General features: G+C 39.9%; 1 protein-coding gene across 1 annotated transcript in view; it reads right to left on the bottom strand.

The window, feature by feature from the left end:
- Positions 1-18,453, bottom strand: part of LOC129857783 (2-oxoisovalerate dehydrogenase subunit beta, mitochondrial-like) — an 89,014-nt gene extending 70,561 nt beyond the window's left edge. Inside the window, exons 1-4 of the mRNA XM_055926340.1 lie at positions 18,191-18,453; positions 7,634-7,711; positions 7,427-7,495; positions 4,743-4,876 (exon numbers count right to left, since the gene is read on the bottom strand). Coding sequence (XP_055782315.1) covers positions 4,743-4,876; positions 7,427-7,495; positions 7,634-7,711; positions 18,191-18,386 — 477 coding nt within the window. The 5' untranslated portion in view covers positions 18,387-18,453. The remainder of the gene's footprint in view (positions 1-4,742; positions 4,877-7,426; positions 7,496-7,633; positions 7,712-18,190) is intronic.
- Positions 18,454-19,632: the final 1,179 nt, after the last annotated feature.

Raw genomic sequence — 19,632 nt, 5'->3', positions numbered from 1 at the left:
AAGTGTCTTCTGAATAGAACGCTATATGGCTGTATGATCTCTATGGTTACTTGCAGTTGTTCAGAGTGAACTCTGTCGACACTGTATAAAATTGTACTACCCAGCCCCCCCCCAGATGTGACCCGCTTCCTAGAGGATTTTGGCTGGTTTGATGTGAAATCTTAGTTTTACTACCTTTGGTTAATTCTGTGGATTGGGCAACAACTGAATTTTGAATAGATCTGGTATAAATGGGATGAAGTTCTGTTGTTCTCGCTCTTCTCCAGTATCCTACCCATGGAATAAGGTTGTACAGACATTTTTAATTTGTGAGCTGCCTAGGCCCATGCCCTGAGTAGGTCTGATTAGTTCATGCTTTGTCTTGTAAGTTAGAATTATGCTCTGTTAATTTTTTTTATTTGTATTTAACCTTTATTTAACTAGGCAGGTCAGTTAAGTACAAATTCTTATTTACAATGACAGCCTACCGGGGAACAGTGGGTTAACTGCCTTGTTCAGGGTCAGAACGACAGATTCTTACCTTGTCAGCTCGGGGATTCGATCTAGCAACCTTTCGGTTACTGGCACAACGCTCTAACCACTAGGCTACCTGCCACCCTGGTATTGCCTTGTAACGTAAGCTTTACGCCTTGTATGTGAATCCATTCATTTTACACAGTTATTAAATAATACTTGCTTTGATATTCGCATATCATGACAATTCCATAATACTTGATTTCACATCGTTTTACTATAATGTTAAATCGAGTCAGATAAACATTTTAATTAGGCCAATTGCATTGTCTTATTACGGGTCGCATGTGAGGTATATACACCGAGTGCACAAAATATTGAGAACACCTGCTCTTTCCATGACAGACTGACGAAGTGAATCCAGGTGAAAGCTATGATCGTCTCCTTATTGATGTCACTTGTTACATCCACTTCAAATCAGTGTAGATGAAGGGGACAAGTTAAAAATATATTTTTAAGCCTCGAGTCATAGATTGTTTATGAATGCCATTCAGAGGGTGAATGGGCAATACAAAATATTTAACCTGTTTGGGATAGGGGGCAGTATTTTCATGTCGGATGAAAAGCGTGCCCAAAGTAAACTGCCTGCTACTCAGGCCCAGAAGCTAGGATATGCATATAATTGGTAGATCTGAATAGAAAACTCAAAAGTTTAAAACTGTTAAAATAATGTCTGAGTATAAGAGAACTTATTTGGCAGGCGAAACCCCGAGGACAAACCATCCAGAAAAAATAATTGAGGTCACTCTTTTCTATGGGAAACTAGATTTATGAGGCACCTGGTTGCAGTTCCTATGGATTCCACTAGATGTCAGTCATTAGAAATTGGTTGATGTTTCTCCTTTGAGAAATGAAGAAGTAGGGCTGTTCAGTCAGTGTCAAGCTAAGTGGACTCTTTTGTTTGGTGTGCGCGACCTGGAGCTCCCTCCACTTGATTTTATCCGCTATTGAACACAGTATATTCCGTCTTAAATTGTATCGATTGTTTACGTTTTAGGATACCTAAAGTTGGATTAAGGAAAGTTGTTTGAAACAAGTTTACAGGTTATTTATTAGATCATTTGTAGTCATGTTGGGCGAGTTGGAACCGGTATATTTCTGAATCAAACGTGCCAAATAAACGGACATTTTGGGGATATAAAGAAGGAGTTTATCGAACAAAAATTACCATTTGTGATGTTTCTGGGACATATTGGAATGCCAACAGAAGAAGATCTTCAAAGGTAAGGCATGAATTATATAGTTATTTCTGACTTTCGTGTTGCACCTGCTTGGTTGAAATATGATTTTCATGTGTTTGAAGGATGGGGCGCTGTCCTCAGATAATCGCATGGTTTGCTTTCGCCGTAAAGACTTTTTGAATTCTGAAACGGTGGCTGGATTAACAAGAAGTTAAGCTTTATTTTGGTGTATTGCACTTGTGATTTTATGAAAGTTAAATATTTCTAATAATTTAATTTGAATTTTGCGCTCTGGAATTTCACCGGAACGTCTAGCCATAACAGGTTTTAAGTGCCTCTGAACGGGGTATGATAGTAATTGCCAGGTGCATCGGTTTATGTCAAGAACTGCAACGCAGCTGGGTTTTTCATGTTCAACAGCTTCCCGTGTGTATCAAGAATAGTCCACCACCCAAAGTACATCCAGCCAACTTGACAACTGTGGGAAGCATTGGAGTCAACATGGGCCAGCATCCCTGTGGAACACTTTTGACACCTTGTAGATTCCTTGCCATAACAAATTGAGTCTGCTGAGGGCAACTCAATAAGAAAAAGGTGTTCTTAATGAGTATAAATATACACACAATTCAGAAAGTATTCAGACCAATTGACTTTCTCCACATTTTCTCCCCCTCAATCTCAAATCAAATTTTATTTGTCACATGCGCCGAAGACAACAGGTGTAGTAGACCTTACAGTGAAATGCTTACCTACAAGCCAACATTGTAGTTAAAAAAATAGCTAAGAAAATATTTACTAACTGAAGTAAAAAAATATATAAAAAAATAATAAGGCTATATACAGGGGGTACCGGTACTAAGTCAATGTGCGGAGTACAGGTTAGTTGAGGTAATTTGTACATGTAGGTATGGGTAAAGTGACTATTTATAGATAATAAACAGCGAGTAGTAGCAGTGTAAAAACAAAATGGGGTGTCAGTGTAAATAGTCCAGGTGGCTATTTGACACACACAATACCCCATAATGACAAAGCAAAAAGGAGGTTATTTGTTTTGTAAATGTTAAAAAAAAAAAAAAATTGAAATATGACATTTACATAAGTATTCAGACCCTTTACTCAGTACTTTGTTTAAGCACCTTTGGTAGCGATTACAGCCTCGAGTCTTCTTTGGTATAACGCTACAAGCTTGGCAAACCTGTATTTGGGGAGTTTCTCCCATTCTTCTCTGTAGATCCTCTCAAGCTCTGTCAGGTTGGATGGGGAACGTTGCTGCACAGTTATTTTCAGGTCTCTCCAGCGATGTTCGATCGGGTTCAAGTCCGGGCTCTGGCTGGGCCACTCAAGGACATTCAGAGACTTGTTCCGAAGCCACTCCTGCCCTGTCTTGGCTGTGTACTTAGGGACCTTCAATGCTGCAGAAAGTTTTTGGTACCCTTTCCCAGAAAGCTCGGAGCTCTACGAACAATCCCTTCGACCTCATGGCTTGGTTATTGCTCTGACATGTACTGTAAACTGAGGGACTTTATATAGACAGGTGTGTGCCTTTCCAAATCATGTCCAATCAATTGAATGTAACACAGGTGGCCTCCAAGTTGATGAGATATCTCAAGGATGACCAATGGAAACAGGGTGCATTTGAGCACAATTTTGAGTCTCACAGCAAAGAGTCTGAATACTTGTAAATAAGGTATGTTTTTTTAAATATTTTTTCATACATTTGCAAAAATGTCTAAACCTGTTTTCGCTTTGTCATTATGGGGTAGTGTGTGTAGATTGAGGAAGGAAAAAAATATTTGATCAATTTTATAATAAGGCTGTAACGTAAGAAAATGTTCAAAAAGTGAAGGGGTCTGAACTTTCAGAATGCACAGTAAATACTTATATAAAATATTACCACACTACAATTGACCTTTCCCACCACAAAAAACTATTGAAGACCACATCTTCTAAGGGTTCTTTTAAGTCTATGGTTAATATATTCAAGCATACTTCATACTTGCCAATACATTCTGACTATCATATAAACAGGTGAAAAACTCCAAGTCCCTAGGAACCTGATTTCAGAACCATTTCTCCCCCCCTACGTATTCACAGTTGACAGAACCTGACCCTTCCACTAGTGGTGTCCAAGGCTCTATTTCATCTAATATTCAGGTAGACAATTCTTTCTTGATTTTATGCATCTCTGGGGGCCATTTTGGACTCCCTCGTTTTAATTGAGAGTACAGAGAGGAGTGTGTGTGTGTGTGTGTGTGTGTGTGTGTGTGTGTGTGTGACTCAACGTGCCTGGCGCTATGTGTATGCCATTTTGCTCTGTAGCAATATGGCAGCAGTCTGAAATATCTCATCATTATCAACATTCAGCGGTTTTTCGGTTGCCTTGACAAGGGAGGGAAACTCATTGGTCTTTGGGATGTGGATATGCTGCCTGGAAACGAGTGCCAGCATAACAGACAAGGCCGGATAGCGAACCCAGCGCACGCTTTCCAGGTCAGTGCATTAAAGCCCCATTGCTATCTTCTGAGGTAGACTCGCTACCCTAGTGTTTTCTTTGAGCAAATTTTTACAGTGAGGGAGGCATATTTCGGGCATATTTCCGGTGTCAATTTCCGGTCTTTCAAACAACAGCTGTGCTATTTAGAGTGGAAATGCATCAGCAGATAGCATTAAAAGCTAGTGTGTGGTTGGCATCTGGCCAAATTGCACCTCAATTATAATGTTTTGCTTTTTTGACAACGTCTGATTACAACTTGATTGTGTGGAAGCCTAATTACATATGAGCAGAGAACGCACTAGGAAAAATATTATATTTACACAAGATTGACATGGATGCAGATGAGGCAGGTGTTTGTTGGTAGGTAAAAACATATGCATGAGTGAAGCAGAAATGGGAAATGGATCCCAGTAGTCCCTGATCAAATCTGTTCCCGTCACACGAGAGGCTGGGCAATGACGATAACAAATAAAAAACATCTGTGTCAGCAAACAGGCAAACAAGTGACTGAGAAACTACACTTCGTGGCACAGAGCGCAGTCAGACTGGCTCACCTGGTCGAAGGCAGGGTAAATGTAGTCGGCAAACTGAATCTCAGCGATGGCCGTGGCGCCGGCGACTGCCGCACCGATTCCAAATCCCACAATGCCTTGCTCACACAGAGGAGTGTTGAAGACACGGTCTTTACCTGGAGAGAGAAAGAGGAGGGGAGAGGGTTACTCAGTTATCATCTATCAAGGGGACTGATGACGACAAATAACAGCACACCCATATCAATCAAAGGAAAGAGTTAAATGCTGTGCATTGCTGACTAATCACTTCAAAAACATCCACTCATTCCTTTTCAATTAGGAATGAAATCCAAGCAAAATACAGTGTAATAGGGCCAGGGCACATGATGGATGACAAGGTTTGTCAGTCGCCCCCCTACCCAACACTTGCTTCATAAGTGTGTTTAATCAAGAAAGAAAGAAAGAAAGAAAGAAAGAAAGAAAGAAAGAAAGAAAGAAAGAAAGAAAGAAAGAAAGAAAGAGAGAAAGAGAGAAAGAGAGAAAGAGAGAGAGAGAGAGAGAGAGAGAGGACTCCACCTCAACTGGAGCAAATTAGGCTGTGATGCACTAAAAAGCCCTAGTCTGAATAATAAACAAAAACTATTTTTCCATCCTGCACTCTATAATCTTGACCGGGAGCCACAGGACTGGGGCTCTACATTTTGGGAGGAATGTTCTTTTGGTTCCCTTGCTTTGTTTAATTGCCAAGGAGCAAGTATTTTCTTTCATTGATCCCTCCGAACCTCTTTTCTGTCCTTACCGCAAGTGCCCACTTCTCATAAACCGAACACCATTAGAGCACTATAAGCCCTCAGAAATGAAGAATTAGGCCAACCGGTCAGTCAAATCAGAATCCTGTGTACTTGTAAAACACAGCCAGAGTATACAACAAATAAATCTGGAGGTCAATGAGTGACACAGTGAGCTCCAAACGTATTGGGGACAGTGAGAATGTTTTGCTGTCATTTTGGCTCTGTAATTGTAATCCAGAACTTTGTATTTGAAATGATACAATGACTATGGTGTGAAAGTGCAGACTGTCAGCTTTAATTTGAGGGTATTTTCATCCATATCGGGTGAACCATTTAGAAATGACAGTGCTTTTTACAGTCACCCTATTTTAGGGGACCACAAATACACTTGTGTATTAAAGTAGTCAAAAGTTTAGTATTTGATCCTATATTCCAAGCATGCAATGATTACATCAAGCGTGACTCTACAAACTTGATGGATGCATTTTCTGTTTGTTTTTGGTTGTTACAGATTACGTATTATGTAATTTTGGAGTCACTTCTGCATTAATGTGGATGCTACCATGATTACGGATAGGCCTGAATGAATCGTGAATAATGATGAGCGACAATGTTAGACGCACAAATATCATACCCTCACGACATGCTAACCTCTGACCATTACGATAAGAGGGGAGGTTAGCATTTTTTGCGTCTGTCACATTCTCACTCAATGTGGAAGTGTTCATAAACAGTCTATTCTTATTTACAATAAAAGTGACTCCAAAATGACACAATACATTATTTACCATTAATTTCAATTGGGCACAAACTAATCTGAAACACGACCAAAACATACAGCAAATGCATCCAACAAGTTTGTAGAAACACAAGCCTGATTTAATCATTGGAATATGGGATCAAATACTAAACTTTTGACTACTTTAATACACATAAGTGAATTTGTCCAAACACTTTTGGAGCTCACATTTGATGACTATGCACTACACTTGCACATGTTTGAGGCATCTATTAGCTAGTCATTCATGATACTCATTTTCATTTAGGAGAAATAGAAAGACCGAGGTTGAAGTGGCTAGTCGTTTCCAGGTGAACGGCGCAGGAGACACTTCCTGTGCGCACGCTACTCAGTGGCGGAGTAATGCATCACTGGGGTGAATGAGTCAGTCAGCCACACAAATAGAGATCAGGACACTTCCCATAAACCTGCATGTGGTATAATGGTAGAGAGAGAAAAGATAAATCCCTCTCCGCCATCTACCTCCCTTAGATGAGATTAAAAATAATGATCCCTAGCAGAAGGTCAACACATCTGACGTCAATGACAACAAAAGAGAGCAGAGAGGGAGACGATTAGGTTTTGGAAAAGCCAATGCACATATATTTCCACCTAGCCAGGGGTGAACCACGACTGGTTTCCACATTATGGAGATGAGGGTAAAGTATTCTACATGATGAGGAGGCAGCACACAAAAGATATAATGGCCATTTCAAAACCTGCACCTTTGTAGCAGCAGTACACCCAGACAAGTTAATCCATAATTTCATATTAGGATAATAAAGAGAAGGAATTCAACTGTGCAATGAATAGCCTAACAGTATGCATGGGCATAGCGGACTAAAATGATTACTACTATATGAAAAAAGTTTCCGTAGAAATGTGTCTCCTTACAATTGTTGATTGCAAGGAGACACATTTCTAAGCAAGCACAGCTATGTCAGGACTATCACACACACATGCAAAGTAACACACAATTTTGGAGTTTTGACCAATAGGTCTATGTACACACACACACTTGGAGTTTTGACCAACAAGTGCATGAAAATGGTCCTCGGCTGCCATCTGGTGGCATCACAATGTCATTAACATTAATCAGCACAAACATACTGATATATTTGTCTAAAATGGTAAGGGGAAAGGATTCAGCCTCTTACCATATTTGTCTCGGAGACCCACGGTACAACGAAATACTCCACCAAAGGCGACATCCTCCCCAAAGATGACTGAAGCACAGATACATCTCATATTGATTGACACAGTAATACATAAACCTAATATTTCTAAATTGCATGTCTTATTCACGCATATCTTTCAAGATATTGATGAATACATTAAATGACAATCCAGACCAGTTTTATTACCTGCGGTGGGGTCGCTGGCGAGAGTGTTGTCCAAGGCACTGGTCACAGACTGAAACAAGTTCATCTTAGTAGTGGGGCCTACAAGAAGTTGGGAGAATTTTATTAACAGAAACTATTTGAATTCCATATTTTTTAAGTTGTGTGTGTGTGTGTGTGTGTGTGTGTATATATATATATATAATTCTTAATGTACAGATGGAATTGTTTAATTCATAAATTGAACTTTAATTTGACACTGAATGAATATTGCATTCAGATTTCAAATTCAATTTAGGTTAATATTCAAATTCTATATTTATATAATCAGTTTCAATATGGTAAATATCGCATTCGTTGTATGTGTACCAAGCTATAATTTCCAGTTTTACCAAATATGTATATATTCAACTTCAGACACATTTCAAGGTTCTACTCTGACCTTTTTACAAGGAACACATGAGCACCTAAGTTGAAAAATGTAGGCACACAAAAAGGTAATTAGGAGAACAATGAAAAATACATGTAAAAATTCTAGCCGTACTGGCACTCTCGAAATATTTACTTCAGGATGCACAGCAAAATATTTGGCACATATGCGAGTAAACATGTCACACTTTAGCATTCAGATTGGTTATTTTTTATTAATTTGGAGAACTGAATTTGCAGAGAACATTCTGGTACTTTGTCAGCAAAGAATGCTAGAAGAGAACAGACAGAATCAAACGCTGTGTTAAATAGGTTTCGGGCAGTTTCTGAAACCAATGTTTCCAATTATTTTAATGATTACTTAATTGGCTAAGTAAGCACACTTAGGCAGGAAATGCCAACAACAAACAGTGAGCCATTATTACTCATACATAAAAAGACAAATATTGAAAGAAAGCAATATAAGTTGGAATTTTAGTAAAGTTAGTGTGGGAGAGGTGGAAACAATATTGTCATCGATCAATAATGACAAACCTAGCATTGACAACTTTGATGTTAATATGCTGATGATGGTAGCACACTCTACGGCCACTCCTATGTGTCATATCTTTAAATCGAAGCCAAGAGGAAAGTCTTTGTCCTCAGGCCTGGAGGGAAGCCAAAGTTATTCCGCTACCCAAGAGTGTTAAAGCAGCCTTTTCTGGTTAACAGCAGACCTATCAGCTTGCTACCAACTCTCAGCAAACTGTTGGAAAACATTGTGTTTGACCAAATACAATTCCATTTCTCTGCAAACAAATTAACAACAGACTTTCAGCATGCTTATAGAGAAAGGCACTCAACATGTGCTGCACTGACGAATGACTGAAGATTGGTTGAAAGAAATGTACAATAGGAAGATTGTGGGAGCTGTACTGTTAGATACATTTGAAGTCGGAATTTACATACACCTTTGCCAAATACATTTAAACTCAGTTTCACAATTCCTGACATTTAATCCTAGTAAAAAGTCCCCGTCAAAGGTCAGTTAGGATCACCACTTTATTTTAAGAATGTGAAATGTCAGAATAATAGTAGAGAGAATGATTTATTTCAGCTTTTGTTTCTTTCATCACATTCCCAGTTGGCCAGAAGTTTACATACACTCAATTAGTATTTGGTAGCATTGCCTTTAAATTGTTTAACTTGGGTCAAACGTTTCAGGTAGCCTTCCTAAAGCTTCCCACAATAAGTTGGGTGAATTTTGGCCCAGTCCTCCTGACAGAGCTGGTGTAACTGAGTCAGGTTTGTAGGCTTCCTTGCTCACACACACGTTTTCAGTTCCGCCCACAAAGTCTCTATAGGATTGAGGTCAGGGCTTTGTGATGGCCACTCCAATACCTTGACTTTGTTGTCCTTAAGCCATTTTGCCACAACTTTGGAATTATGCTTGGGGTCATTGTCCATTTGGAAAACCCATTTGCAACCAAGCTTTAACTTCAAATTATGTAAAATGTGTCTATCAGAAGCTTTTAAAACCAGTACATAATTTTCTGGAATTGTCCAAGCTGTTTAAAGGCACAGTCAACTTAGTGTATGTAAACTTCTGACCCACTGGAATTGTGACTGTAAACAACTGTTGGAAAAATTACTTGTGTCATACACAAAGTAGATGTCCTAACCGACTTGCCAAAACTATAGTTCGTTAACAAGAAATGTGCGGAGTGGTTGAAAAAAAGAGTTTTAATGACTCCAACCTAAGTGTATGTAAACTTCCGACTTCAACTGTATCATCGCAACCTTTGATATTGCCAATAACCTGTTGTTGAGAAAACACACAGTACCAGTCAAACATTTGGACACACCTACTCATTCAAGGGTTTTTCTTTATTTTGTACAATTTTCTACATTGTAGAATAGTGAAGACATCAAAACTATGAAATAACACGTGTTAAACAAATCAATATATTTTTTATATATGAGATTCTTCAAAAATAGCCACCCTTTGCCTTGACAGCTTTGCACACTTGGCATTTTCTTAACCAGCTTCACCAGGAATGCTTTTCCAAAAGTCTTGAAGGAGTTCCCACATATCCTGAGCACTTGTTGGCTGCTTTTCCTTCACTCCGCGGTCCAACTCATCCCAAATCATCTCAATTCGGTTGAGGCCGGGTGATTGTGGAGGCCAGGTCATCTGATGCAGTACTCCATCACTCTCCTTCTTGGTCAAATAGCCCTGCAAACCAGATGGGATGGCATATCACTGCAGAATGCTGTGGTAGCCAGGATGTTAATTGTGCCTTGAAAAAAAAAAAAAAAAAAAAAAAAAAAAAAAAATCACTTGACAGTTCAACGGCAAAAGCAACCCCACACCTCCTTCTCCATGCGTCACGGTGGGAACCACACATGCGGAGATCATCCATTCACCTACGCTGCGTCTCACAAAGTGACACAGCGGTTGGAGCCAAAGTTGAAATTTGAGATTTTAATCAGACCAAATGACAGATTTCCACCAGTCTAATGTCCATTGCTCGTTTCCTGGCCCAAGCAAGTCTAATCTTATTGTTGTCCTTTAGTAGTGGTTTCTTTGCAGCAATTCGACCATGAAGGCCTGATTCACACAGTCTCCTCTGAACAATTGATGTTGAGGTGTGTGTTACTTGAACGCTGTAAAGTATTTATTTAGGCTGCAATTTCTGAGGTGCAGTTAACTCTAATGAACTTATCCTCTACAGCAGAGATAACTCTGGGTCTTTTTTTCCTGTGGCGGTCCTAATGAGAGCCAGTTTCATCATAGCGCTTAATGGTTTTTGTGATTTCACTTGGAGAAACTGTCAAAGTTCTTGACATTTTCCAGATTGACTGACCTTCATGTCTTAAAGTAATGGACTGTTGTTTCTATTTGCTTATTTGAGCTGTTCTTGCCATAATGTGGACTTGGTCTTTTACCAAATAGGGCGATATTTTGTATACCAACCCTACCTTGTCACAACACAACTAATTGGCTCAATTGCATTAAGAAAATTAATTCCACAAATTAACAAGGCACACCTGTTAATTGAAATGCATTCCAGGTGACTACCTCATGAAGCTGGTTGAGAGAATGCCAAGTGTGTGAAAAGCTGGCAAGGCAAAGGTTGGCTACTATGAAGAATCTCAAATATAAAATATATTTTGATTTGTTTAACACCTTTTTAGTTACTACATGATTCCATGTGTTATTTCATAGTTTTGATGTCTTGACTATTATTCCACAATGTAGAAAAGAGTAAAAATAAAGAAAAACCCTTGAATGAATAGGTGTGTCCAAACTTTTAAATGGTACTGTATATGTTATGGCTTTGAGCTTTTTTTAAAAATGGAAGCTTCTCTAATGTCAAACATGTAAAGTGTGGTGTACCGTAGGGCAGCACTCGAGGCCCTCTACCCTTTCTATTTTTAGCAATGACCTGCCACTGGCATTAAACAAAGCATGTGTGTCCACGTATGCTGCTGATTCAACCATATACGCATCAGCAACCCCAGCTAATGAAGCCACTGAAACCCTTAACAAAGAGTTGCAGTCTGTTTTGGAATGGGTGGCCAGAAATAAACTGGTCCTGAACATCTCTAAAATTAAGAGCATTATATCATTCCCTAAGTTCTAGACCTCAGCTGAATCTGGTAATGAATGGTGAGGCTGTTGAACAAGTTGAGGAGACTAAATTACTTGGTGTTACCTTCGATTGTAAACTGTCATGGTCAAAACAGAGATTCAAAGGTTGTAAAGATGGGGAGAGGTCTGTTCGTAATAAAGAGATGCTCTGCTTTTTTTTGACACCACACTCCACAATGCAATTCCTGCAGGCTCTAGTTTGATCTTGATTATTGTCCAGTCATATGGCCAAGTGCTGCAAAGAAAGAAATGGTGACGCTGCAGCTGGCACGTCTTGCGCTTCATTGTCGTCAGAGGGCTAATATTAATACTATGCTTACCAGTCTCGCTTGGCTAAGAGTTGAGGAAAGACTGACTTCTTGTTTCTTTAAGAAACATTATGTTGGAAATTCCAAATTGTTTGCATAGTCAACTTACACACACTTACCCCACCAGATATGCCACCAATGATATTTTCGCGGTGCCCAGGTCCAGAACAAATTCAAGGAAACGTACAGTATTATACACAGCCATGAGTGCATGGAACTCCCATCTTATATAGCACAAGTGAATAGCAAACCTGGTCTAAAAAAAAAGTATAATAAAGAAACACCTCACGGCACAACGCCTCTCCCCCATGTGACCTACTTGTTGTGTATGTACTGACATGTATGTGTAACAGATAGATACACACTCGTTTAAGTGTCAATGCCGTTTATCAAACTCTAGGCGTTTACATTTGTTGGATGATATGAAAATATAGCTTTTTGGCCACGCACACCAGGGGTGGGTTTGGGGTCAAAATAAGGATGCATAAGCAGAAAATAACCCTATACCTACTGTAAAGTATGGTGGTTGATCTGATGTTATGGGGCCATTTTGTTTCCACTGGTCCTGGGGCCCTTGTTAAGGTCAACGGCATCATGAACTTTAACCAGTACCCTAATATTTTTGCCAAAAAACTTGGTTGCCTCTGCAAGGAGGCTGAAACTTGGCCGGAGGTGGATCTTCCAGCAAGTCAATAACACCAAGTCACCCAAAATCCAAAGAAATTGTTAATTGACCACAAAAATCTACATTTTGCAATGGCCATGTCAGAATATCAAGGATCTGAAAATATTATGTACGGAGTTCTCCAGTCTCATTAAACATTTTAGAAAAAGTCTCAATGCCATCATCCTCACAAGGTGAGGTATTGAAAGATATATAAAAATAAATACTTTTTTTTTTAAAGCATGGGAGCAAATAATTTGACCCATATCTTTAGAAAGAATATTGTCACTTGTTAAACAAAATCTCTGAGCAATTGTTTCAGTATAAAATACACATTTTTTTGCATACAATAAAACACAGGATTTGTATTATTTATTTTAGACAATATTTTTTGCCTCATCTTGATTAAGGGTGCCAATAATTTTGTACATGACTGACTGGGTTCAAAAACTCAAGCCTACTGCACAACAACACTTTCTTTGGCAAACAGAAGCAGAAGGTTCTGTGTACTCCAATGAGACTGCAACAGAGATGGATTAGTGATCCATGCATGTGATGAGCAACATTATTGCCTTTGACCTGAAGACATATTAGTTTGACTGATGGGGATATAACTCAGGTCTCCTGTGCACCACACAATGCAACTTTTCAGGTCTCTAACAAGCTACTCATCACGAAAGCGTCGCAAGTCCCAGAACCAATGCCTAGGCCTTAGCTCCGCAGGCTAACAAAGTCTTAACCCAGTCAGTCACGTTACCCTTATAATAAGTGCCCTTGCCAGAGAAATGAAACTAAAGGGTGTCAGCATTCTTCAGTTTGGCTGGAAACGAGTCATCCCTCGTTGCATGGCAACAAAGACTTTACTGAAGAATCCTTACTGTTTCCTGCAGTAAAATAACCTAGTGCCCTCATGGGTGGAATGTTAATATTTTTCATAATTTCATTTTTCTATGTTTCTATGTCAAACAGTTTCGTTATAATTCTATCTTCTGTGATGTATAAAAGTGTAATATTGGGATACAAACTCAAAATGGAATACATATCAACTCTATATCTATCTGACATGGTACAGGTGTCTTTTTTAAAGAACATTACCATGTGTGTAAGGTCTATACTTTTGTTTCAAAGTAGATTTGTTTAAGACTACCAATAAACACTGTGTGACCCTGACTGCAGTAAAATTAATAGCCTGATGGGACGCCACACTTCAAATGTTTTGTATATTTTATTGTAAGGGCAGACATGTCTGAGGCAGAGGTCCTGAGCTCAACTTTCGATATAAGCTGAATTAGGGGGAAGCGGTACTCAAGCAGTGTGTCATCCTTTACATTACCTTCCTCATCTCATGCCTATGGGCTTTAGCTAAGAGAGCTAACACAGTCGTGTGACATCCAGGAACTATTCCTTTCAATCTTTTACCCAGACTTCAGCAGAAATGTAGAGAAGCATTTTTAGTTTCTTTAAAATGTAAAAAAAGAACCACCAGTCAGGAAGATACTACACTGAGCAAAAATCTAAACGCAAAATGTAAAGTGTTAGTTGAAATAGATGCATATATGCACAAAAAGCTTAGTTCTCTCAAATTTTGTGCAGAAATGTGTTTACATCCCTGTTAGAGAGCATTTCTCCTTTGCCAAGATAATCCAAAACCGTAGGCTAAGGTTAAATCTAGACTTGGTTTCCTCTATCGAAATTGCTCCTCTTTCACCCAAGCTGCCAAACTAACTGATTCAGATGACCATCCTACCCATGCTAGATTACGGAGACGTAATTTATAGAGCGCCAGGTAAGGGTGCTCTAAAGCGGCTAGATGTTCTTTACCATTCAGCCATCGGATTTTCCACCAATGCTCCTTAATCGGACACATCACTGCCCTCTGTACTCCTCATCTCTGTATACCTGTCGCAGGACCCACTGGCGCTGCATATTTATAAACCCTCTTATGCCTCACCCCCCACCCTTATAACAGACCAATATCTATCCTACCCTGCCTTTCTAAGGTCTTCGAAAGCCAAGTCAACAAACAGATTACCGACCATCTCGAATCTCACCATACCTTCTCCGCTATGCAATCTGGTTTCAGAGCTGGTCATGGGTGCACCTCAGCCACGCTCAAGGTCATAAACGATATCTTAACCGCTATCGATAGGAAACAGTACTGTGCAGCCATATTCATTGACCTGGCCAAGGCTTTTGACTCTGTCAATCACCACATCCTCATCGGCAGACTCGACAGCCTTGGTTTCTCTAATGATTGCCTTGCCTGGTTCACCAACTACTTCTCTGATCGAGTTCAGTGTGTCAAATCGGAGGGTCTGTTGTCCGGACCTCTGGCAGTCTCTATGGGGGTGCCACAGGGTTCAATTCTTGGACCGACTCTCTTCTCTGTATACATCAATGATGTCGCTCTTGCTGCTGGTGAGTCTCTGATCCACCTCTACGCAGACGACACTATTCTGTATACTTCTGGCCCTTCTCTTGACACTGTGTTAACAACCCTCCAGGCGAGCTTCAATGCCATACAACTCTCCTTCCGTGGCCTCCAATTGCTCTTAAATACAAGTAAAACTAAATGCATGCTCTTCAACCGATCGCTGCCTGCACCTGCCCGCCTGTCCAACATCACTACTCTGGACGGCTCTGACTTAGAATATGTGGACAACTACAAATACCTAGGTGTCTGGTTAGACTGTAAACTCTCCTTCCAGACTCACATCAAGCATCTCCAATCCAAAGTTAAATCTAGAATCGGCTTCCTATTCCGCAACAAAGCATCCTTCACTCATGCTGCCAAACATACCCTTGTAAAACTGACCATCCTACCAATCCTCGACTTCGGTGATGTCATTTACAAAATAGCCTCCAAAACCCTACTCAATAAATTGGATGCAGTCTATCACAGTGCCATCCGTTTTGTCACCAAAGCCCCATATACTACCCACCACTGCGACCTGTACGCTCTCGTTGGCTGGCCCTCGCTTCACACTCGTCGCCAAACCCACTGGCTCCAGGTCATCTACAAGACCCTGCTAGGTAAAGTCCCCCCTTATCTCAGCTCGCTGGTCACCATAGCAACGCCCACCCGTAGCACGCGCTCCAGCAGGTATATCTCTCTGGTCACCCCCAAAACCAATTCTTCCTTTGGCCGCCTCTCCTTCCAGTTCTCTGCTGCCAATGACTGGAACGAACTACAAAAATCTCTGAAATTGGAAACACTTATCTCCCTCACTAGCTTTAAGCACCAGCTGTCAGAGCAGCTCATAGATTACTGCACCTGTACATAGCCCATCTATAATTTAGCCCAAACAACTACCTCTTTACCTACTGTATTTATTTATTTTGCTCCTTTGCACCCCATTATTTCTCTCTACTTTGCACCTTCATTCACTGCAAACCAACCACTCCAGTGTTATTTTTTACTTGCTATATTGTATTTACTTCGCCACCATGGCCTTTTTATATTTTTATTTATTTATATATAGTTTTTGTTTGCCTTCACCTCCCTTATCTCACCTCACTTGCTCATATTGTATATAGACTTATTTTTCACTGTATTATTGACTGTATGTTTGTTTTACTCCATGTGTAACTATGTGTTGTTGTATGTGTCGAACTGCTTTGCTTTATCTTGGCCAGGTCGCAATTGTAAATGAGAACGTGTTCTCAATTTGCCTACCTGGTTAAATAAAGGTGAAATAAAAAATAAATAAAAATCTGATAGACCTACAGCAGCACCCGTCCTCCACATACAACACCCGTTCTGCCAGTCACATTCTGCTAAAAGGTCCCCAAAGCACACACATCCCTTCTCGAGATCAATATTAATTCCCGCACTTTGGCTCTTTTCAGTTCACTGCAGCTAGCGAATGGAACGAGCTGCAAAAAAAGTCACTGGACTGTTTTATCTCCATCTCTTCATTCAAAGAATCACTCATGGACAGTCTTACTGACAGTTGTGGCTGCTTCTTGTCATGTGTGTTTTGTCCTATATTTTAATCCCAGCCCCCGTCCGTGCAGGAGGCCTTTTGACTTTTGTTAGGCCGTCATTGTAAATAAGAATTTGTTCTTAACTGACTTGCCTAGTTTAAAAAAAATGTTTTTACTTAAGGGTGACCTACATTGAAAGGACGGGAAGTGTTGGCTGTGCACTTGACCAGGCCTTCCACATTTAACCATCTAAATATCAAGTTGTTTTATATTCTCAAACTAATAACAGGCAGTTTTTAATCGGAAAACAAACGATCAAAACGTACACAAACCATAATCTTACCTCAGGAATCTAGATGTAATGTTGTCCACGAAGTAGGCTAATTATCTTGACCGCCCCAACAGACACCAAAATGTTCTGTCAATCCTTGAGATAAACATTAATCCCCGCACTTTGGCTGTTGTTAAATTGTGTGCAGTATCACACAAGGTCTTTATCACTTGACTGTCATTCAGAAAACCCTTTCCTGAATCAGCTGATGATGTGCGACAAATGTCCCCACTTAACGAAAACAATTTTGAGTAATTCTTGAAAAACCCTGTTAATGACAGTATCGATTTGTGTTTTATTAATCATATTAAAGTACATCTTGATGTTTGCAATCACATACATTAATTTTATGTGAGCCTATGAAAACTAACATTGGGAGATACGAAATGTTACAATACACTTCTGAGGTCTCCACACACAAAAAAAGTGAGTCTCAGCAATATCCAGCAATTTCACAGGATCAATGTCAATGTATAATTCAATTGTTAAATGCTTAGTATATGATAACAACAAACAGTATCAAATCACATTTTATGTCACATGCACCGAATACAACAGGTGTAGTAGACCTTATAGTGAAATGCTTACTTACAAGCCCTTAACCAACACTGCAGTTAAGAAAAATATAAGTAAAAAATAAGTAACAAATAATTAAAGAGCAGGAGTAAAATAACAACAGTGAGTCTATATACAGGGGGTACCGGTACAGAGTCAATGAGTGGGGCACCGGTTAGTCGAGGTAATATGTGCATGTTGATAGATGTATCATACATGTTGGAAAGAAAGGTTGTGTTTAATGTCACTCGATTTTAGCCAAATCTGAAGACTCCAAGCACGAGAAAGGGTTTAAACATAGTTAATTCATGAGTTGAATCAACACCTATATTGAATATATCCATGTACCCCCTTCATATCTTTAATGTATTCATATGAAGAAAAAAAGAAAATGATTATGAATTACTTTCTAGCAGCTCCAAACAGCTGTCCACTGTCAGAAATGCTCACTGGTACCCTAGAAAGAGCCACGTGACGGCCATCTACATCTGCCAAACAAAAGTCTGGGCATGCAACACAGCCAATTTGCCAACAGAAAAAGAAAAGCTGGAATGCAGCTGGAATAACGTTAACCAGCTAGCTAATGTTATAATGTTAGTTAGATAGGTAGCTAACTCATAAAGAAAAAACATTGCAGACCACAAATTTAATATATTTTCAAATGATCTTTACCTTTTCAGCGAAGATGTTCTGTATGATAAATTATTTGAGAATGCAAGGGCATTTGACTTACCATACTCTGTGGGGACAGGGTCAGGGTGGTAGGTGAAGTGCGCAGCATTCCTTCTTTGTGTTTTTGTTTTGGATGAGCAATTCGGGGATAACCTCAGCAGAGTGAACCCAAACGAGCTCTGGGCACCGACATTTACATTCGCGATGGAGGCTTTCGAAACTGCACCTTTGAGAAGAAACCGTGCAGCAGCCGCCATTGCTGTTGTGAGTGGACTGAACAGGAAGAAGAGAATAATGACAGCGTCCCTTTTTAGTCGAAAGGGGCTGTGGTTGGTTGAAACAGTGGGTTCAGCCTCTTGTCCAATCGACCCTGAAATACTTGAGAGATGTATTTACCCTGGCCCGCGTTGAAGTGTTCGTCACGTCGTCTGGCGAAACCTGGTAGGGAGGAGCGCCTTTCATATCAAACAGTAATCTGCACCGGTCGGTTGATGTTGTCAACAAGGCATCAGGGTATCGTCCAGAATCATACAACATATATTTTCCATAAAAGACATGTTTTATGTTTGTTTTATTGGAAGGCAGATAAAGCATTTTTATCAAAAGCAATCACTTTTGCATGGGAAAACACAGAATCCTACTCATTACTACACGTGCTTTTTACATCACTTTTATTTTGAGCCAACTTCGCCGTCGGACAGAGCGGGCACCCGACTCAAACCCCGAGGCAGTAATCAACTTTCAGCCGGTGCAAAACACGCCTACACAGGCGCCAGGGCAAAATTAATCGAGCTCCCTCCTTGACTTTTGTTACGTTCGACATTGCAGCCCACTTTAAAAGCGAGTCGAGACTGACTGATCTACAAATCACCGTGCATCCTAAATAACAACTCAATAGTCTTTGTAGATCAGTAAGTCAGTCACAATTTAACAACGATACATCATGGTTTTGACGCTCTCGAACACAGCCTCTGACTAAGGTCATGAAGTTGTGCCAAAGATGATGGATATACTGTCAAGATAGTCTCTCCTCCCTGGCACTGGGAATCGTTGTCCACAAGCTGTCTAGCTCCCGCCCATCCTTTCTTTGGATTGGTGGATACATCTCATTACTGTAAATCTGTTTTTGAATATTCGATGTAAAGTGATGTAATAAGCACGAGGGTTGTTGACGTCAACCACCTATATTCAATGGAGAGAGACGCTCCCTACTTGCCTCATTTAATGAATATGCATAACCATCTCGAGACAACTCGCTTATAGGGTTTTTTCTTTCAAAGGTGCCGGGCTGTCACATGTCCTACTTATATCAGTACACTCGTAACAACTTCAGCATTACGGAACTTAAATTTGATCAAATAAACTTCACGCAGCAAATAAAACATCATTTTTTGTTGACCAAATTCGACAATCTCTGATTGTGCTAAACAATTACTTTTTTATTGTGGGATGACGAAACTATGTTGTTACCACAGCCACCATCAAACCATCATTAAATTATCA

Source organism: Salvelinus fontinalis, chromosome 6, assembly GCF_029448725.1.
Source record: "Salvelinus fontinalis isolate EN_2023a chromosome 6, ASM2944872v1, whole genome shotgun sequence".
NCBI classification, from domain to species: domain Eukaryota; kingdom Metazoa; phylum Chordata; class Actinopteri; order Salmoniformes; family Salmonidae; genus Salvelinus; species Salvelinus fontinalis.
The sequence above is the reverse complement of the archived record's forward strand: the minus strand, read 5'-3'. Positions and strand labels throughout refer to the sequence as shown.